The following is a 21,766-nucleotide window of genomic DNA, read 5'->3' on the forward strand; positions in this document are numbered from 1 at the left end:
TCTGTCCACATACAAGAAGGTGCAATAATACAAACACACAAGGGGTTTAGGCCTCCTGTTTCAGAAGAGCACTGAGCTATTCTCAATGTTTAAGTTCATCTGTATCAAGTATTCATGATCAAATAGACTGCTTAGGAAGCTAAAGCTGCTCACGTACTCAAGGTGTGTGTTGAGGAAAGCATCTCTAAAGACAGTGGGATTTAACTGTGTTTTTATAATCAAGCTGCAATATGGAGTTTTTTAAATGACTTATTTATTGCAGTATCAGGCAATTGTGTTGCTAGTGTGAAGATTCTACACCCTTGGGCAGGGGGTTCAAAAAGCTGAGGTGGTAAATATTTTCTGATAGTCATTTGCAATGCAGATGAAAGACGTGCAAAGTGGCAGGGTTATACTTACAAAAATCTCTTCTGTGTGAGAAGATGCTGGTTTGGTAGAAGGAACAGGAGGTGGGGGACCTTTTGGCCTTATGACAGGCTGTGAAAGAAGAGAATATAAAACATATTGACCCTATATACAGATTGTGTATGTGTACATCCGTGTGTTCCCATGGGACTGTGCAGAACTTGTGTTCTATAGAAAAAGTGCATTTATAGGGGTAGAAGGATGCACTTGTTTCAGAAGTAGGGATGCTTTATGCTGTCTGGCCCTGAGAACGTGCAGTAATCTCCCCAGCCTTTGGGATCAGATTTGTCATTGAGGGTCTCCACCATGGGGTGAACTGGTTTGGATGGTCTTCCCCAAATCCAACATGGGAGCAAAGGACTCTCTAGAAGTACTTACGCTCTGGTGCTGTGGTTTGTTCTCCTGCAGTGGAGGTACGGGAAGGAGGAGTTTCTTATCATTTGTCTGAAAAGAGAGAATGGTTAAATCGTTAGAGCCCTTACCTTCTGCATTATTTTTAGTCAGGGACTTAGTGCCATGTGCTTTCCCCACTCCCTCCCCATGCTGGGATTCGCAGCACTGTCCTCTCAGCCACAGACAAGGGGTTTGAAACCCTCGTGAAAGTGTAGCACATTTAGCTAATGAGTTTTGATGTTTCAACCCCTTGGTTATGATCCCAGGCAGGCTATGGCTGACCCAGTGCTTCCCTGCTCTTACCTTCTGGGCAGGTGCCACCAGGACTGGATGTTCTCTGCATCTCTGTTCTTGACTCACAAAGACTTGGTTTGTGGTTCCAGGTCCCCTTCTGGTCTGGCGGCTATGCAAATATTACATATGATTGTAAATCTCACCCACACTGAAGTAAAAATACTTGCTAAAGTTGAATGCCTGTCATACTCCTATTGGTGTGTTATATAGCCATGTCCTTTCTTTATTTCTTTATCTCTCCCTCTTTTTTTTAAACTTATTTAGAATTAATCTTGAGAGCTACAATTTCAAGTCTTCAGTTCTCTCCCAACTATCGGATTTCTGAAACAGCTCATCAAAGACCAACTTCCTTGGCTTTTCAGTGTCTAATTCCCTCCACACCTTTGAAAACCCCAGCTTAAAACCTATCCAGAAGTTTCTTGCATTTAGGTTTTTTTCCCTTATTGAGGGTAAGAATTTTACCTCTTCTTGAATACTCGGAAGCGGATGAGTAACACTGCTGTAGTAGTTGTGACAGCAAGGACAATCAGGACACCAGCAACAATGGCAAAGCCTGGCAGGGACAGAGAACAAAAGTTGTTATTTCTTAAAAGATCTACTATTACCAAGCAGTTTCCCATCACCACCATTGGCAAAGTAAGAGAGAACAAAAGCTGCTATTTCTTAAAAGATCTACTATTACAGTTTCCCATCACCACCATTGGCAAAGTAGTTTTTTTCACGAGGTGTAGACCCACTATTGCTCAAGCTTATGGCTGCTTCTCCTGACACAAATGCTGATGGAAAGGAATGTATTCCTGCCATTTTTGCCATATTTGAAGACTGTGGTTATTGCCTGAGCTGTCCTTGGGTTAAACAAACCTAGCCCTTTCTGTCCATCCTCAAAGACCATTTAATTGTATTTTCTCTTCTGTCTCTCAAAGGGTATTACCCAAAGATGGGAGCAGGCCTTTGGCAGTGTATGCAAGTCGGGCTTCACAATTTTCCTTCAGCAAAGCTATTCTAAAGCCTTAACCAAGCCACAATGTTGAGAACTGACTCTAGTGAATGTGGAGAGAGGACAAAAGTATTTAATAACAAAGGCTTAATTTTTTTTTTTTCCCCCCAAACACATGGAAATATGTACACAAAGTATTTTCCCTCAGAGGCAGATCAGTTAAAGGGCAGTTCCATGCAGATGATAAAGAAATGAACTTGCCCACCTCCTGCACAGCAACTCAAATTTGCCTCCACTCAAATTTAGGTGAGCTGATACGCTGTGCTCGTTATCTCAGGATGGAGAAAGGAACAGCCTGCTACTCACCTCTGGGAGCTTGCCTCCACTCAAAGTTAGGTGAGCTGATATGGTGTGCTTGTTATTCAGGATGGAGAAAGGAACAGCCTGCTACTCTAAATAATCTCCTGGATGTATGAAGTTAGCAAGCCAGGGCTGCTTCACTGGAGCTAAAGCAGCTCGTCTCGGTCAGCGGGTGACAGTTCCCAGTGTGTGGCCCTGCAGCACTTACTGGTGACTGCTGAGGAGCTGTCGCAGGTTGGTGGTGCCCATCCTTCTTCACACTGGCATTGCAGCTCGTGGTCGCACACCTGGGGAAGCACAAAGTCAGGTTGGAAATAAGAGTGAGGCTGTGATCCCATAAAGGTGTCAGTGGCTCTCGATCAGGGTCCTGATGAGGTTATTGAAGCTGGTTCTGGAAACCCCCTCGCATTTTACTTGGACTAAAATTTAGCACAGAGAATGGAAGTTTTGCACAGGAAAGGACAGGCCTGAGCATCTGCTGTTGTGTGTCTTTGGCAGGTCTTTCTGCAGTGAAAGCTCCAACAGAAGGCACAAAGCAGCAGAGTTGGTCTTTAGATCTGTACGTCTCTACACGTTTGAATAAGATGAGCACAATTATTTTCCCAAATCGGAAGATGACCTGAAAGAGAATAGCTGTGATACCCTGGCTCAGAGGCAGGGCCAGACACAGAATCTCTCTCCATCTGGTCATCTTAGCAAAAATTACTGATACCAGTCAGTTTAGATTTGCTTTCATAAAAATATAGGAAGATTCTGACTCCACAACTTAAGTCCCAATGACTTAAATACTGTCATCAATAAGGTCTGTAGCTGATATGCATAATTTTCTGTCTGTCTTTCATTAATAGCATGAAATAGTCATATCTTACAGCATGTCCGGTGCACTTGGCAGAGCAGTTGGTTGATCTGAAGACATCTTCAGCATAGACACATTGTCCCTTGCTGCACACCTGAAACGCAGAGGGCAAATGTTACCCGGGTGATCTATAGCTTTCAGAACATGCAGAACTTGCACACTATTGTGTAAAGTGATGAGGAGTAAAAGGAGGCACAGAAACAGGTCTGCAGATCACTTAAACCTACATTAGGAGTTTGATATGTGGACGTAATTTTTCATTCAACCTTTGGGTATTTTATAGCAAGGGGGAGTGACAAAGATGTACAGACATCGCTGTTTTCCCACTCCTCTTCAATCCTTCATCCTCCCCCCCTTCTCCCAAGTGGAAATATATCACAAAGAAATTGGAAATAGCACTCAGTGATGCCTAGCACACCAGTTATGGAAATAATCAAAAGTAGTAATATATGTGTGATCTTTTAATCGTTTACACAAAGGTATGTTTCTGTTGCCAATTACGTTTGGGTTAGTAAAAAATAACAAGACAGCAGTCAAACATAAGGCAACTGGAGTGAGAACAGTTCCTGTTTGCTTTGCTGCTGCTTTGTGATGGGTGTAAGGCAGAAGGTACCACAAATCACAGCAGCAGAAGTTTAGTGTCTGCTTCAGTCTTCCCTTTTTAAAATCTCTCTTGTCTGATATAAGAGGTAACGACATAAGCGAGACTGAAAGAGGGGAAAAATAAGGAAAAAAGCCTTCTCCACTAACCATCCCATCCCCGCACTTTGTTCCATCGAGTATCATCCCTGCGTCTGCTCCTCCATTCCTAGGAAAACTGGCTTTGCAGGACTCGAAAGTCACCAGGCTCCCCTCCCGAGGCATCTCATTTCCCCCAGCACAGAACAACTTGCCGCACATTTTATCTCTGGAAGGAAAACAAGAGCTGCTAGAAGGACACAGCACAACAGAACTCTCTGAGCTGGTCTCTCCTCCAGCTTGGATTTGTTGTGTCTGTACAGGAACTCACAAAAAAAAAAAACCTGCAGAAAGGAAGTTTGGTTTGTGGTGTTTTCAGGTCAGTTTATGACTAGGAGGTGGCAGGTTCTTAATTCCTCCTGAGCTTATGAGGGAGCCCACAGTAATTTGCAGAAATGAGTATTTAACTGAACTGACCTCAACTTCTGAGATTCACCTGAGGTTCAAGTTCCCTGTCTCAAATCTCTTCCCCGTACTTACCTGCGCACACAATCACACACACACACACACAGAGTCATCCTCGTGACCTGGCTTGCACGTATCTATGTACCCACTTGCTCTTTCTCAGACTGATCTCAAAATTTGGAAGCTCGTTTTCTTAGCATTGTCTTGACCACAATATTCAAACTGAACAAGAAGGGACTCATGGACATATGTGCCATCTGAAATAATGCGCTCTTTGCTTCTGTCTCTTAATTAGACTAGGAGTGATGTCTCTTCCCAAATCTCAGCAAATTCTGTAACACAGTGCTTACTTTTTTTGACACGGGACGTGACTACCTTTTTCTTTTCTGCAGTATCCGTAATATACCCCTTTCTCGTTCATCCGGTAACAGGATAGTGCACCTTCAGTAGCATCTGTGAAAGAGCAAAATGCAATGGTGTTACTTTAAGTTCTCTGTGAAAAATAATAATATTCCATTTCCTTTTCCTATTTAAGAAATGGCCTTTCCCAGTGAAGCTGCCCATGGGCCTAGGTGGCTCTCTGGAGATGGTTTAGGACTGGGAAGAGGGTAAGCCACCGTCAGAAGCATAAAGGCATGCTAAATTTGGGCATAAATTTGAAATACAGACATTTCCTCTTCCTATCAAGCAAAGAATACTCACCCAGCTCCGTTCCAAAGTTATCTCAAAAACATTGTGCAAAAGAGGAATACGTTTACCACTTCCCTTTTCTCTAGAAATACATTGCATTGTATGGTCTGGGCTTCAGCTCACATGATTATAATCACTTACGGTGCAAATAGGAAGGTAATAATACTTCATAAAGTGCATGCTACAAACTAGAACTCGCTTATATAGATACAAAAGCTCTTTGATGATTTGCTAACAGACAGAGCCTACCTCTGTCTCTCTCCTTTGACCTAAGCAACCTTATTCTTTGATGCCAACGGGTACTCACGTGGTCCGAAAGCATCTTTGCACTGGTTTTCTCTGGTGGGACAGCTTCCCATGTAGCAATAGCCTTCCCCGTAGTTGCAGGGGTGTCCGTTCACACGGAATCTGTCCTCTGGGCAGTTTGCAGAGTAGCCAGTGCACATCTCAGCCAGGTCACAGTCGTGCTGAACCGCTCGGCAAACAACCCCCCCCTTTTTATACTGAAGGAAGAGAGAGAAATACCACACTTAACACGGTGCTCTTCCGTGCCGTTTGAAAATCACAGTGAACGAGAGACCTAAAATTAGGGGAGACAAATCCCATCCTCCCTATAGAACAAGAGACCTAAAATTAGGGGAGACAAATCTCATCCTCCCTGTAGAACGAGAGACCTAAAATTAGGGGAGACAAATCCCATCCTCCCTGTAGAACGCGAGACCTAAAATTAGGGGAGACAAATCCCATCCTCCCTGTACCAGTTGCCAAATCCATAACTAATTTAAGGTTGGTTTTGTCAATTGACAAGTTTTTTTCCCTGGTTGTGCCTCAGCTTTTCTTTCCAGGAGAAAAATGAGCAACCAAAATGCTCATTTCTGTGTTAAAAGATTTAGTGAGTGAACGGTTGTGGTGTAGTTTGGGATGGTCAAAGTGTGCTAGTCATTACAGTGCTACGTCAGTAATTACAGGTAAAGAGGATGGGTTACTTTGAAAGGTGTATTTCTGCTTTCTCATAGGCAAAAAAAAAATATAACCCAGAAAATGTGGAGATTAAAAGGTGTCTTACTTGGCAGTTTTCACAGCACTCTCCGTGTGCACATAGGGAACCTGCCGTCAGTTTGCACGTCTCGGGGTCACAGCATTCGTTTGTGCACTCCTGTGAGAGAAGGGGCAGTCAGAGCTCTGCCACGATGCTTTGGGGGTGTCCCCTCAGCTCTGGCTTCTCAACAAACCACCCTGTGCTCGGTTATTGAGGGAGGGGGAGAGGGAAACCTCGGACCTGCACTTTCACTGAATTTTTAGAGTTAGAAGGGACCATAGAGATCATCTAGTCCAACTCCCCTGCTAAAGCAGGACCACCCAGAGCTTGTCAGAGCATGTTATTCAGGACTGCATCCAGGTGGGTCTTGAAAATCTCCACTTTGCTTTTCTGAAACCCATTTTCCCTGGAAGCCACACCAGCCGGTGGGAGCAAAGGCATAAAGGATGTGAAGCGTGTTTGATTATGAAAGTGCTGATGGAAGTTGATCAGGGAACTTGCTTATTTCTGCTGTGATGGTTTCGTTTGGGGCTTTTCCCCATTCTCTGTTCCTCTGTCAGTTCAGTAGGGCAAACCACACAGCTGCCTTTCTCATCATTTGACCTGTGCTTGATAGGGGGGGCTACATTGCAGATCAGCAATTTGTTGACCGCAGTTTCCACAGAAATATTTCAGCTGGCTTTGAACTTGCTACCTTGAAAATTTACAGAATCAGAGAATCACAGAATGGTTTGGGTTGGAGGGGACCTTAAAAATCATCTCATTACACCCCCTGCCTGGGGCAGGGACACCTCCCACCACACCTGGTTGCTCCAAGCCCCCTCCAACCTGCCCTTGAACCCCTCCAGGGATGGGGCAGCCACAGCTTCTCGGGGCAACCTGGGCCAGGCTCTCACCACCCTCACACTAAAGAAGTTCTTCCCCACCTCTCAGCTCCATCTCCCCTCTTTTAGTGTCAAACCCTTCCCTTTCCTCCTAGGGCTCCCCTCCCTCATCCAGAGTCCCTCCCCATCTCTCCTGGAGCCCCTTGAGGGACTGGAAGGGGCTCTGAGGTCTTCATGGAGCCTTCTCTTCTCCAGGCTGAACCCCCCCAACTCTCTCAGTCCCCCCTCCCAGCAGAGGGGCCCCAACCCTCTGATCATCAAACTGGAAGTGTACAGCCTGAAAAAACCTCTTTGCCTCTTCCAAGTATTATTTCATTCCTGGTTATGCAGGTACCTCGGGAGTGCCACAGTCACATTCCTCTCCTTTTTCCACAAAGCCATTTCCACAGGTCGGAGGTGCTACGATGCTGTTTATGTCTGGGATGTTTGTTAGGCATTTTGGCATGTCACTCAGCATGTATTTCTCAAAACTTTGGAGACTGCAAGAGCTGAATTTCTTGGGGATGATGGAACTATATTGAGAAAGCAGGAGAATTGACGTTAGGATTGGCACAGGCAGGGAAAAAACAATGCCCTTTACAAGAGAAATGAAACAAGTGACCATCCTCCAAACTATTGGGTGTAACCATTTCCCCATATATATTCCATAAAATGGTTATCTCTTACTCACAGCAGGGGGAAAAAAAAAAAGCAGAAATGAAAATATCAAAACAAATTGATGTACTAAATGCGAACACTGCATGTAATAAATCCCACATTTAAGCCTGGTCTACACAATTTGTGCCTGGAGGTCTCAGGCGTTAGGAATTTTCCACTGGGGTGTCCAACAGAGGCTCAGGGTGTTCAGCTAGAGATGAAAATTGAACTAAATTCCTCTCTAATGTGTGTTTTTTGAAGGTGCAAGTGCTTTGTGTGGGTTTCACAGGAGCCATCTTCAGGGTAGAAGACAAAATTATACTTCAGGTAAATCTTGAGGATACTCTGTCACCTGAGACACCTCAGCAGTTCCGTGCTGGAGCCATTGTAAGGAAGAAATGACTGATGGTTTGATGTGGAGGCCACCAACATGCACACAAAGCTGGTGTTATCCAAAAGGGACTAAAGTTTGGTGTGGGTTTCTTTGGGGTTTTTTTTGGGGGGGTGTATCCATCTCAGTATATCTTAGAATGGCCTGTAATTTCTTCATTTTTCTCTTATTTTTCTATAATTTGAATGGAAGAATCTCAGAGGGCAGAAATAATTATTACTCCATTTTGGAAACCAGCAGTTTATCCAAAGCCCAGCTTGAACCACCTTGTGCATTAACACCCTCGCTTCTTTTACCCAAACTCCTACCTGACAGTATCCGTCATGATACAAACTTTATCACTACATGTGCAGGCCTTGGTGTCGTGACTCATGCCAAGGTTGTGCCCCATCTCGTGTGCCATGGTAGCTCCAACTGCAATTTCATTTCTGTTATGGTCCTGTAGAGATAAGAACAGGCAATTATTTCTATGAAACCCCAAAATCATAGAATGGTTAGAGTTGGCAGGGACCTTAAAGATCATTGAGTTCCAACCCCCCTGCCCTGGGCAGGGACACCTCCCACCAGACCAGGTTGCTCAAAGCCCCCTCCAACCTGGTCATGTAACTAAAAAAAGGACAATTTTAATTCAAGTGAAATTATCCTCACTGCTACATAAGGACTGATATGCTGTTCAATTCATGCATGCATCTATTCCGCAGTTTATGGTGGATTATATTACAATAGCAATGAGATGATACCACTAATAAACTTGAATAAATTGGTATAATTAGTTTTTTAAATAAACATGAGGAAGCCAGGCTGCCAAGTAACAACTGAATGTTAAGGGGAACCAAACATCTGAAACTCTTAATCCTCTCTGGTCTCTGTGCTTAGGGTAATTATGCGGGTGCCATATAATTATTACTCATTACATCAAGGTAGCTGTTGTGTATAGTGTTGTGTGTGCACAGAAAGGAAAGGCAGATGCTGTGCTCCATCTCTGCTCTTAGCTTGGTGTTTTGTGCTGCTTGGTGGGAGGGAGGAAAGGAAAATTCCTGCTCTTTTTGGTGAAATCCAGATGTATAAACAGCTGGTGGTACTGGAAACGCAGAAAGCACGAGACATGTTGTACTGGTCATGCTCTTCCAGCACAGCATTGCAAATCGTGCTGCCACAAACTGCATCCCCACACCCTGAAAAGCTTTTGGGTTTTCCAGTTGTCTACAATTTCCTTATGGTGTGGGAAAGCTGGAATTTCCTGGGGGTTGTTCCTCTTACCAACAAGCCTGGCCCCTGAAGCCGGGGACAACAGTGGAGTTCCAGGTGTTGTTGGTAAAGTTTTGGATCTGTCTTCCTCTTTAGACAGAAGTTTAAGTGCAGTACTTTAGGCAGCTGTAATTAAGTGGCCAAATTGATGATATGCGTTATGACAGGCAGAACCAATTCCCTGTTCAAAACAGGGAACCTTAGGGTAGAGGAACAAAACAATTTCTTTCTCTCCTTTGACTCTGTGGGAGCCTGGTACTGCAAATACAGTTGTTGGTTTGGTGTTGGCATTTAGATAACACATATTCCATGCTTTGTGTGTGCTTTCTTTACCCTCTGCACTTCATCTAAATTGAAAGGTCTGACTGTGAATTTCTGCAGTCTAATAAAATAGTGCAGTGAACCAGACAGAACCAAAAGTGTTGTACACCAAATGATTCTTGCAAACATTCTTTGCTGGTTGAGCGTAAAACACAGAAAAGCCTTTAAGAAATAAAATAAACAAAAGCAAATCAGACCTGAATAATACCTGCAGAATATGTATCACTGCATATGGATTTGGTAAAGGCTAATCCGATCGTTGTCCCCTCAAAGTCGTAGCCTCTGTAAGGGAGGAGAAAGGCAGTGAAATGTGATGAAGTGACCAGGAACCAGATCAGGAATCAAGTCTGTTTTTGTTAACTGGGCTTTAAGCATATTCTCATTTCTGGCTCCCTGATTTAATACCATATTTGAGGGCGTACTTAAGATCGCTGCAAATCAGAAAACAACTGAATGCGCTTTTCATTTTAAGTTTTGACTTCAATTATGTCGCAGTTCATCAGACTCGGAGTATCTGTTTGAGTGTAAAGAGCTTGATGAAGTGCTCTGAAGGTAGCAAAGTGTTTGGCTGATTCAGGGCCGTTGAACATGAGCCAGAAGAGTGAAGTGAGTGAGTGAGCACTGGTTTAATTTGGCAATGTGTGTTTCCCAGCATTTAACCTTCGTGTTGTGGCTCCTTACGCTGTTACACTGTGCTGGGACAGCTGAGAGAGAGGAAAAGGGAAAGGGAGAAAAGGAAAAGGAGAGACTGAGATAAAACAGAAGTTTCCTTTGCCTGTTTTTGCAGGGATTCAGGTAGGAAGCTTAAACACCAGAAAGGAAAGAGAGCCTACGTTTTTCTCTTTGTCCTAGAATTAGTACAATCTTGGATTGGAAAGCGTCAAACCCTGTTCAGTATAGACAATCACTGATGCATTGGTGATCAATTTTTAAAAAACAAATTCCTTTAACAGACTGGGAAAGACAAACAGGAAAGAGAGTGATACACACGTGAGGAGCTGAGCGTTGTCATTTTTTTTCCTATTTAATAAATCCGACAGACGCCACTTTGAGAAACTGTCCAGAGTGAATCCTGCAGCACGGCTCAGGAGGCATTTGTCACCGTCGGTCCAAATTTCTAGGCCAATTAAAGCCACGTAGATATTTATGGCCTTATAAACCTGCAGCAGAGAAGCAGCGGTGCTGTAAGAATGGAGTATCTGTAACAAACTCTTATCCTGGGAATTGGTTCACTTTTGCCACTTGTCACATATTGTTCGCTCCAGATCTGATTAAGCTTTTCAGCACTTTGAAGTTGCAACAAAAAATTAAAAACAAAACACGAAATCTTATTTTTCCCCAATTTAAAATACTCAAAAATTCTTAAAATTCTTAAAACTCCATCACTGGCTTGGAAGAAATTCGACTTGTAAAAGAAATCAGGAATCAAAATCAGTTAATTCTTTTTGAAGGATTTAAATCATTCATTTTAAAAGCTATTAAGACAATATGGTATAACTCTTTCTTTAACAATAATTGAATTTATAGAAATCTCTTATCAGAGGACAAGGAACAAGATAATATGGACAGATGTGTTAAATTCACTTCATAAATTACAATGAAGTTCAGATTTCATTCTTTCCTACATACAATAATGAAAATTCATTATATAAGTGATAAATAACTTATAATTAAATTTCACTTTGCTGTATTTCCTCTTACCGTATTGATGTAATTGACTATTCCAAATATCCTTTCTCTTACGGTTTTAACATCTTTGTCATACTTCTTATACTAAAAAAGTAAATATGGTGGGTTAGGAAAAGGAAAGGAAAAAAGTTATTTGTCTGAAAAGAAATATCCCACAGAAGATTACACTGCAAACCACACCACCCCTGGGCCACTAATTATCTTTTCAATGTACTGTTTTATCAGACAATGTATTTCAAGATCAGGCCCTTTTAAAATGTGTATTTATGTGTAGGGTGCAGAGGAAGATGGGCAGTACATGGCATTTTCTGAATTCTTGGCATCTCCAGGTGGGATTTTCAAAATCAAATGACATTAAGAAATGCTATTCCTGGCCAAAGTCAGTGGTAAAACACAGTGTAGTGCTGTAATTGTGTGACCCTGGGGCCATGGGTAGTATCTGCTTTGGAAAGTTCACCTCAAGCTGGTCAAATAAGAAAAAATCATTTCAATACTCACCAAAGTATTGTCTGCAACTATGTAAACTTCCAGGTACTTTTTTGCTTTCAGGTATGCTTTCATCTAAAGAAAAGAGACATTTGAAGGATTTCTAAAACCTGCTTCAGTCCCAACCTCGGCAATTTCAGACCCATGTATTAGTAATGGGGGTGTTTCTTTAGTCAAGTCTTTTAGAATGGGACTGCCTGGTTTAAATGATGAAAGGCAGGCGAGGTATTAAAAGGTAGACTCAACATTAAAAAGTATTTAGATGTTTAAAGGTGCCCATGGGCACCTACTAGTACGTGAAGGAAGGCTTAACTCGGGTGGTGACTCTGAAATCTCAGGTCTGTGAGGTTTTGCACTGGTTTTTAAGATCTGATTACGCTTCACTTTGCAATCACTTCTATTCCGGGGTTGGAATAGATTAGCACAAAGTGGGACTTGTGTGACTCAGGGTTTTCCTACAGCCACAATTTCTTTTCTGACATGTACTTACTGGACTGTTGCTTAAGTAGGTACTTACTTCTGGACTGTTGCTGGATTTGAAGAAGTCACTGATGGGGTCAATTGAATCATCTTCCCAGGTGTTATTGATTAGACCACAGGTTTTTATGGGCTCTTGTTCGAGGTTCTCATACTTATAGACGGCATGTTCCTCTCTGTCTGAAGTCCCCAAGGGTTCAATGAGGTACTTCTGGCCACGCATCTCAAAATATCCACTAAGAAAATGAGTCAGACTGTGATCTTTTGTATCCGCAGGACTGAGTCATGATACCAACACTATCCCTAACAGCGTTTAGCCCAAGCGTTCGGACCATTGCATGCACTGACACGATGGAAGAGTCTGGCAGCAGGCAAATTGTACAACAATTTAAAAGCAGAAATCACTTGGAAGATTTGTGTGGTCAGTGAAGTCTCTGAGTAGGAGACCGTCGGTCAAAAAGAAACTGGTTTAGGAATTAATTAGATTTAAACTTTAGGGTTTTGTATTAAAAGAGGTGATTGAAAAGTGAATTTCAGTTCTGTGGGGTATTCAAAGATATGTTTTCATTTTTAATTGAGATGAAAGGCTGAAATATTGAAAGGAATTAAGAGTTTTGAATAATTTTGAGCAGCGAATTTCAAAATAAGTGTTTTGTATTAACATGTAAACTTGACAATATGCAAGAAGTGTTGACAAAGAAAGTCCAGGGTTTGCAAAACCCCACAATCCACTGGGAAATGTTCCAATGCTCCAGATTCTCAGACTCCCCAGCTATCCTCTTGCCTTTTTATGTTCTACTACTGGGACTTCAGTGATTAGAAATGAACAGATTCTTTTAACTGAGCTTTTCATAAAAAAGCTTGAACTTCTGACCCTGTAGCTGCTGTAGCTCTGAAAATGATGTAGGCTTCTCTTAAGTGTCAGTGGAGCTTCCTACAGCTGAGAAGAATCAACCCTAAAGGTTTACTTTAAGCACCACCAAATGCTATGATTTATGACCAGATCTAATACGGAATTAGTCATATCAATTTATTGATGTAGAGGTTTCTTTAGCTTCCAATTTATAAACTCTGAAACTGAAGAAGAAAAGTAGCTTATTTTTCTCCCTCCATTCCCTTTTTTTTTTTTTTTTTTTTTACTCTTTCTTTTTTATTATTCTTTTTTTTTCTTGATTCTTTCTTTTTTTCTTGATTCTTTCTCTTGTTTTTATTCTTTTTTTTTTTCTTTATTCTTTCCTTTTTTTTCCTTTTTTTTTTTTTCACCTCCCCTAAATTCCTGGAGTCATCTTAGTTGTATCTTACAAAGAAGAAAACAAGCTCATAACTTGGTTATGAGGTTCTTCACTGTGGTTTTTTTTTTCCCCCCCTTTCCTTTTTTTTTTTTTTTTTGGCAAACTAGTTTCCTTGTAAGCTTATTTACATCCTGATTATTTTATATTGGAAAATTTCTCCTCATAGAACATGCATATTTAGCCATTGGTACCCTTTGGGAGGGGAAGCAAACATCTGTCTTACCTTAGACCTCTGCAAGCACTGATGCTGGCGACGGAATCAGCATCGTTCTGGATGTAACCTTCATAATAACAGTGATCCTGGTTAGAAAGAAAAAATACATTGTCAAATCGGGCCATGCCTCATTGACTGCAATGAATTGGTCTCAGTCCAGTGATTTCAGAAGATGAACTACACTGGCTACAAGCTACAGCAAACGGCAGTGTCTGAGGAAATAGAGGAAGCTCTTAAAATGAAAAAAGTTGGTGACCGTTTCCATGTTTGCAATGTTATTGTTATCCTTCAGCAGAGTGACCCAGATTGTGACAAATCTGGTCACAGTGGGCTCTGGTCAATACATTACAGTACATGAAAATAAGAATATGCATAATCACTGCTCAAAATTAAGCATGTACTGTTGTGCTCTGCTGAATCAAGGTCCGTACCAAATGTTTTTATTGTGGCCAAATTTCAAGGAAACACCCTTTAATATTAAACCAATAATTAAATGCATTAAGTTCAATTAGATGAAAATACATGCATTATATTAAAACATATGATTGGGGGAAGAATTTTCATGACTTAATTGACTTAAGGATCTAAGGTCTAATGAACGCTTTGGTGTTCAAAGAGACTTCAAAGTCACTGAGGTATTATGGAAAATTTTACCCATAGAATTTTTCTTTATAGGTATCTTAAGAGAGGCCTATAAAAGTATTCAACCTTTTGTTTTCTCAGGGATGTTTGGTTTTGCTTTAGCATTTATTTGTCTTCCTCCCATCACAATGGGCAAACTTTCTTGCAGTGACTAAGACAACAAAGTGAAAATTACTAGAGAAAGAACTGGAGAATTATTCTCTATCTCTTGGGGGATACAAGAGAAACAGCTCCTGAGATTAAGATAAACTATCCACAGTGTAGGGATTCCTAATTCAGCGAGCATCTCCCAGGTGTGAGGTTATCTTTAACCAGGCATAGGTGGTATTTGTTTTTCAAAGAATCCTTTCAGGGAGTGAAAGTAATCGGAACACAAGGAAATGACATCTTTCATCCACACACAAAAACCCCAAACAGAGTTCTTTATGCACATCTATTTCACTCAAGATGCTCCTGTTCCTGCTAATCGCTCCATGACAAAGGATATTAGGCTTTATATTCCAAATTACATGTGTTAAAACATACAGCGTGACATTGGAGACAAAGCTTCAGGTGAGATCTCTGTTGAAGATGAGTGCGCAGTTAATTAAAAAATAACTTTAGTGACTTCCTTTGTGTCTGGATCTGAATAACTGATTTGTCATGGCTCAGAGAAACCACCTGGGGTAACCTGCAGTGCTTTTGCTGTGAGCGTGGGTGGAAATGTGAGCCAGTGAGGAAATGTGTCCTTATCTGAATCTATGATCTCACTGAGATTAGGGTGTAAGAGCCAGTCATCGAGTTGCACAGAATGAGCAAAGTCGGGAGGGCAAAGTCGGGAGGTAAGGTAGTGCCATGGCCCTGACTCCACTCCCTTTCCTGGCAGAGCAGAGAAATTCAGCTCATTAATGTGTTTGGCTGCTGCTAAGGTGGAAAACGCTCATCTTTCTGAAAGACAAACTGATTTTCAGCAGGTGGAAATCAGTGTAGCTCTGTCAAAGTCACATCTTCCCCGTCCCTTACTCATCATAAATTACACAGCTTAGAACTTGGATTTAAAATCTTTTCTTTCCATCTGAGATGTGCTATTATCTCACGGACCCATGAATCCCTTATAGACCTCCTCAAGACTGCAAGTATGAGGGAAGGAAATCTTTAATTATTACCTTGATCTGAGGACTTGTGGTTATTTGTCGACCATCATCAGAATAAACCGTTTCAGTGTAGTCTCTGGCTAATAGGTGCCTGCAAAGAGTCAAATGCAATTATTATTCAAAATGAGTTGTAGTCATCTAGAAATGAGGCAATTGTGTAACACCCAAAGTATGTGGGGAATTCAAATGATTACTCAGGTTATTATTAGTATTGAAAAACCAGGGAAGCACAGCTGCAGGGTGGGGAATTCTGCCCGTTCTTAATCCTTACTCAAACAAAGGGACGTTTCTGAACTAGGAAAGCAATTAAAATCTACTTATTTCATTGGTATAAACTAATCTCCTAGTAGATCTGAAAGTAAATGTATAATTACATATGCATAAATATTACATATTGATCCTTTTTTGGCCTCTAATTTGTGTTGTCATTTTCACTGGTCCACAGTGCATGTGAGACAGTACCATCCTGTTCTTTTCCCAGTTCCCCACCACTGGTTATAAATAGCAAAGATCCAGGTCAATGGGAAAGCTGCCTCATCTGCTTCACATGTGCCCGTGCAGACATGTATGTGTGTGTGTGCATATGTGTATGTGCACGTGTGCACACACAAAGAGATTCTGTGTGGAATATATTTGTCCAATCTTTTTGCTCGCAGCTTTTTTATAACTTTGCGAGCACAATTCTCATCTTGGTAATCATTCTATCGGAACTTGTTTTTTCTATGTAACTAAAACTCTACTTTTATACATATATGTGTACTCGAAGCTTCAAAGTAGGACATCATGACTATGGAATAATTTACTGTATTTCTGCCACCAGTGGGAAAGGTGCCCTTGGGATTCTTGTTACTAGAGACATTTGTGATTTTCTCTGGAAGGTCAGATCCCGCAGGGCTCCATGCGTTCAGGCTCCTGTGCAGCAGAGCACTAAGCACATGCTTAAATTTAAGCCAGGGCTGTAATTTTACTACAGCTAGCAGCAAAGCAAGTCTACATTCACATCTGTCCAGGCAACTGCCCCAAACTGCCACCACCCCATTTCTTTTTAAGGAGCGAGATTTAGTACAATAAAATTTCCCACACCTCCCCCTCCAAATATTTAGAATAGATTAAAGCAGGGGCAAACGGTTAATTATAGTCTATATTTAACATGCACTGATGATAGAACTATTGTATTTACACAGCCATTAGAAAAGTACCTATTAAAGCAGACTTGTTTGATCCTATGTTAAATATTCTGGTGGAGCCAGCAAGCAGAAAATCACAACTCAACCGGGCTTTACCTCTGTACTCAATTTTGGACTTTTCTTAACCAAACCTACTGCTTCTCCGTACCCTCTGTTTAAATGCTGTTAATCTCTTTAGCCAAGGAAGCAAACTCTCCCCACTTTCAATTTCCACAAAGCATTTTGTTAATGACAGTATATATTAGAAGCCCAACAGCAGTAGTGTTAAGGATGGGAGTGTTGGAAGCCAAATTATTGAGGATTATCACATTATTTATTACTGTTTTCCATTTTTGGCCAAGAGAGCCCCATTTCGTGGATATTTCTCTTGTTCTTTTCTGTATTTTCTACCAGCACAGAGCAAATAAATATAACCCATGGACTATTCATGGACACAGGAAACTTGTGAAATAATAGGAAAACTTCAAACGTTCAATGGATTTAGGAAATAAATGGGAGAACAGAGTTAGCAGTAAAGGCAATTCATTCCATCTTGGTAATGTCATGTGCCTGGGTAATTATTTCACATTACTAAAACAGCGACATGATGCTTTCTCTCCATTTTTCTTCTCTTATTGTAGCGTAAAGGTTGTATTTACCAAAATACCTCTGTCTTACAGGGGCCTAAATCCTGTTTCTTTGTATCCTAAAAACCCTACAGAGCCATTTACAGTGAGGAATAATGCTCAAGGAAAAAGTTGAACTGGACCTACTTATTTTTTTGTAGGTGCAGTATGACTTCCTCTCCATTGGCTTTGATTCCATACTCCATTGTGTCATCGTATTTTGTCTGTAAACAGATTTAAGTGTTAGAATATGGACTGTTACAACTTCTGGCCTCGCTGTGAGCTGGCTGTTATTGAGTTGCCAACTGCATTCTTTTCCTTCTCTTCCCACCAAAAATAAGTATTCTGGCAGTTATAGAATAAGCAGGAGGTTACTCTGTTTTATAATTTTTAATTAGAGGAAGAAATTTAACTTTGCAAATGTATTTCTACCATCATAAGCACCTGCCCCGCATATTTTTGGAAAGTGCTGAAGCGGATGCTTAAATTCAAACACTTTCATAACTCTCTTGAACTAGGTAGGAGCGTGCTTAGTTTTAAACATTTGATTTAATTTACTTCAGATTCAAGTGTCCGTAGGTTATTCAAGATCTGAGAAGTATCAAAACCTACATCTTTGCTGAGATACAAGTGCAGGAGACCCACTGAGGGCACCCAGCTCCTTCCCTGCACAGCAAGCACCCGTCACAGCCCGTCTCTGGCAGACACAGGGTCACCCCTCCAGGTTTTCTCTTTCATTTCTTTTTGCAAGAACAAGTGTGTGGCTCCAAATTCTCCTACTCTTGAAACGGGTCCTCAAACCAGGACGAAACCCAAGGGTACTCTAACTCCAGAAAACCTTCCCCACCTCCCACAGAAGAAGAGAGTTATCTCTTTTAATACCTCTTTGTTTCTTTCTACATCTCTTTTGTGCACTGCGTGCAATTTCCGTGGATAAACTATTTCATATTGCTCAACTCCAGGTAATTTCTTGCTCGTGCTCCCTATGGAGAAACAGATGTATATTTATGAAAACACAGTATTAACTTATTAAACACCATATTTCATGTCTGTCAAGACCAATTCTTTTGGGCCATATAGTCATTCATCTCTTGCACCACTCGTTTCTCATGTATTCTCTGCGCTGGCTCTGGCGTGTGCTCACCCATCCTGTTGAGCAGTCACCCCCAGTTCGTTTGTTACAGTCTGGACTTCAGATAAGCTGGTGTACCTGGCTATTTCCAGGTGTCAAAATATTCAAAATATTTTATGCAGTTTGCTTTGGATTTCTTTCCCCAGCACCGATCAGTGGTTTCGAGTACCAACATGCTAGACCAGCTACGAGACGTGCAACTTTCACCCTTCACATTTAGCATATGACATGGATTAAGAAATAAGTGCTCTCCAAACCTTATCACATGGTGACATACAAGTTCAGGCTGCCTGTAGATAAGCAAATAAACTCATACAACCCACTACAAGTCTGGACTGAGCCGAGATTTCTGCTTTAGAGGGCTTTCTAGCTGCTCTTATCGCATAAATACTTGTGACAGCTCTTTAATAGTACATCCTTAGAGTCAGGTTGGGAACTGTTACACGCTTGTGACAGCAGAAAGACTGGAGAAGGTGAAAAATAATAGGAGATAAACAGTAAAGTAGGAAAAACTTGAAGGTGGTAAAGAATCCAGGTGGTGCCTTAACTCACACAACCCTTTTCACTGGTCTTACTCATAAGGTGTCTTGTTTCCCTGCAGTGGCTGTAAAGAACTTGTTGGGGAAATACTGATGATAAATGTTTCTATTTTGTTTTCTGTTTCTGAGTGGATCTTGACAAGAGTTAATTTGTGGCATGACATGCAGGGTGGCCAGTACACCTTGCATCATTAGAAGTTCATAATGGCAGCTGGTGCACAGCGTTTGAGAAAACGGGGTTGTACAAAGGATGCGTGAGAGTCCATCAAGGCAGCAGCAGGTTTTATGTGCCTCCTTAAGCTCTTTAATTTCCTACAAAAGGTCATTTCACCTGAACTGGCAAATTCTTGAGGGCTCAGCAGTAAGCACAACAGCCTGTGCTTAAAGAAAGTAAAATAGAAACCAAACCACAAACAACAAAGGGAGAGTGCAACTCCCATTTTAATTGTCTGCCTCAAGGTCAGATTTTTACAAGAGCAGGGCATCCCATTACTGGAACTTTCTGCATCTGGGACACCAGAGCACAGCCTCATGCAAATTGTTCCAGTGAAAAAAACAGGTTAATTCTTCATAACTGGTTTATTTGATTAAATTCTTTCCAAAAATAATAAATTTTTGGATAAACTTGGTTGTATCTTGACAAAGGCATGGAGGTCTAATGGGAATAGGTTTGAAGAAGTTGTCCCACCCCTCTGTACGCAGAGACTCTCCATGCACATGCTTTAGCAAACACCAAGTACCAGTTCATTACTGTGATTTACAATGATGTCTTAGATTTTATTTTAAGCAAGTAATTATGTTTACTTTCAAAAAATCTTTCGCTTTGCAGACTTAGTCTTTCCATGAGCTTAAGGTATGTTCTTACGTCACGATCACAGTAATATTTTAGGCCTCTAAACAGAATTCTGTGCTTCAATTTTACCCACCTGCTCTGGGTTGCAGACTCTTTTTATAAGGCCAACTGTAGCCCAATGGTTCAAGTTTAGCCTAGAGTTGAGCGGAGACTCAGAACTAAACTTGTGCTATTCCCACAGTGTGATACAAACAGCATTTCGAGGAAAATGGGTTAGTTTTCTTCTGGAACCAATAATTTCTTAGAGGTAGGTTTTTTTTTAATCAACTCAGTGCATTGTCTTTGTCTTGCTTCAGGCATTGTCTTGAGTCAGTAGCTTTAAGGAGGAAAGAAATTCCTTGGGCCTTGTACAACAGCTAGAAAAAATGCTGTTAAGGAACACATAATTGTGTGCTTTTCTAAGAGTGTAAACCAGGAAGAAAAATCATTAGTGAGGATTTCATTGTCAATGAAAGTTTGATTTTGTCAAGAAACAAAATAGGTAACACCTTAAGCATTAGTTCTGTGCACATTTTCAGATATTCTGTGCAGCTAATGAAATCATAATGACACCTGGCTGACTACAAATTACACGTCTAATTATGTAGATAAAACCCGTGCATGCTTGTGCATGCCAAGCTCTGAAAAAATGTGTTCTCTGTTGACATGAATTGAAAGAAACAATGCACGTGGTGGAAAAAAAAGTGTGGTCTGTTAAGGTTAAGTCATACAGATACTCGTAACCTGAAGTATCACACAGATACTAGGGGTGCTAACTATTTTAATTCAGATAATTAATTTTGGTTATTAATTGAATGAAAATAAAGGGTTTTTTTTTTTTTCTTTTACAGCCAAAATGCTGTCTGTTTAATAAGTTGTCCCAAGTGGATAAATTGTCTGCTCTCTTGCAGGGGAAGTATTTTCTTAATTGGCTCACAAACTAACCAGTTCTGGGTCTTTCATCAATCTATGGCCAGTTTTCACACAAGTAAATAATTTTCAAACTAGAGGGTTTTAGATAATTGCTTTGAACAGAAAGATAAAAAATCAAAACATCCCAAACTTCAGTAATACCTTTTTTTTTTTTTCCCCAATGGCTTTAATTCACTGTTCTTCCGTATTATCTACATGTTAATAATTAAAAGTTTGAGGGAGCAATTTGTAGAAGCTACACGAAGTTATGCAGAGCGACCGCTGATAAAAGATTAAAAAAAAATAAAAAGAAAGAAAAAAAGCCATACCTTGTTGGAGAAAATGTAGCAAAACAACAGATACAAGAAGTGTGTTGGTCATTCTTGGTCCAGAGTGGGCTCGGTGGGCTGGGAGAGCTGGGTTCCCAGTCTGTGTGCTCTGAGCACTCCTCTCCGGTGCAGTGAATGAGAGGGAGCGAGGCGCTCGGCTTTAATTCTTGTTCCTATATGAGGAAGTGTTTACTAAAGGTGTTGCACAATTTTCAAGTCACAGAGTGTTACAGCAAGCGGAAGTTCCTGCCGGTTAGTTAATGTCACACGAATTGTGATATATTGATTACTTCTTTGAAATAAGTTCCCTAGAGCTGTTCATCGGGAAAAATTAAAAATAAATAAATGCATAAAAAGGGAGAGTAGAGAGTTGTCTTTTTATAGTTTAAAAAGAAGATGTCTTTTTTATAGTTCAGCTGGTGAAAAGCTACAATGGAAACAGTAGGTACCACTGATGGCTCAAGGAATGGGAAAGTTTTCAAGAGGTTTAGGGCAAAACGGGTCCTCGGGGCTAGTGTTAAAGATGTGTTTGAGTTCTTGCTGCCTTGCCATTTAATCTGTACGGAAGGGAAGGGCTTAGATCACCAATAAAGGTACATGTAATCCCGTATCTGTGAATCATATCTGCAGTATAAACACCCCGCAGGTCCTTTTCTGCCCCTTCCCATCTATATTAGTAATATTTGCTTGAGGTTCATGT

At 41.0% G+C, this 21,766-nt stretch overlaps 1 protein-coding gene across 1 annotated transcript in view; it reads right to left on the reverse strand.

Annotated features, from left to right (window-relative positions):
- Positions 1-21,202, reverse strand: part of ADAM28 (ADAM metallopeptidase domain 28) — a 32,879-nt gene extending 11,677 nt beyond the window's left edge. The window contains exons 1-22 of the mRNA XM_014943158.1: positions 21,067-21,202; positions 18,205-18,305; positions 17,470-17,546; positions 15,543-15,621; positions 13,765-13,841; positions 12,290-12,485; positions 11,785-11,847; positions 11,299-11,370; positions 10,588-10,757; positions 9,795-9,879; positions 8,337-8,467; positions 7,336-7,513; positions 6,145-6,234; positions 5,386-5,581; positions 4,739-4,841; positions 3,996-4,152; positions 3,259-3,339; positions 2,598-2,676; positions 1,555-1,645; positions 1,102-1,201; positions 784-849; positions 400-477 (exon numbers count right to left, since the gene is read on the reverse strand). Of these exons, the coding sequence (XP_014798644.1) occupies positions 400-477; positions 784-849; positions 1,102-1,201; positions 1,555-1,645; positions 2,598-2,676; positions 3,259-3,339; positions 3,996-4,152; positions 4,739-4,841; positions 5,386-5,581; positions 6,145-6,234; positions 7,336-7,513; positions 8,337-8,467; positions 9,795-9,879; positions 10,588-10,757; positions 11,299-11,370; positions 11,785-11,847; positions 12,290-12,485; positions 13,765-13,841; positions 15,543-15,621; positions 17,470-17,546; positions 18,205-18,305; positions 21,067-21,118 (2,322 nt within the window). The 5' untranslated portion in view covers positions 21,119-21,202. The remainder of the gene's footprint in view (positions 1-399; positions 478-783; positions 850-1,101; positions 1,202-1,554; positions 1,646-2,597; positions 2,677-3,258; positions 3,340-3,995; positions 4,153-4,738; positions 4,842-5,385; positions 5,582-6,144; positions 6,235-7,335; positions 7,514-8,336; positions 8,468-9,794; positions 9,880-10,587; positions 10,758-11,298; positions 11,371-11,784; positions 11,848-12,289; positions 12,486-13,764; positions 13,842-15,542; positions 15,622-17,469; positions 17,547-18,204; positions 18,306-21,066) is intronic.
- Positions 21,203-21,766: the final 564 nt, after the last annotated feature.

The sequence above is a fragment of the Calidris pugnax genome, unplaced genomic scaffold (assembly GCF_001431845.1).
Source record: "Calidris pugnax isolate Ruff unplaced genomic scaffold, ASM143184v1 scaffold88, whole genome shotgun sequence".
NCBI classification, from domain to species: domain Eukaryota; kingdom Metazoa; phylum Chordata; class Aves; order Charadriiformes; family Scolopacidae; genus Calidris; species Calidris pugnax.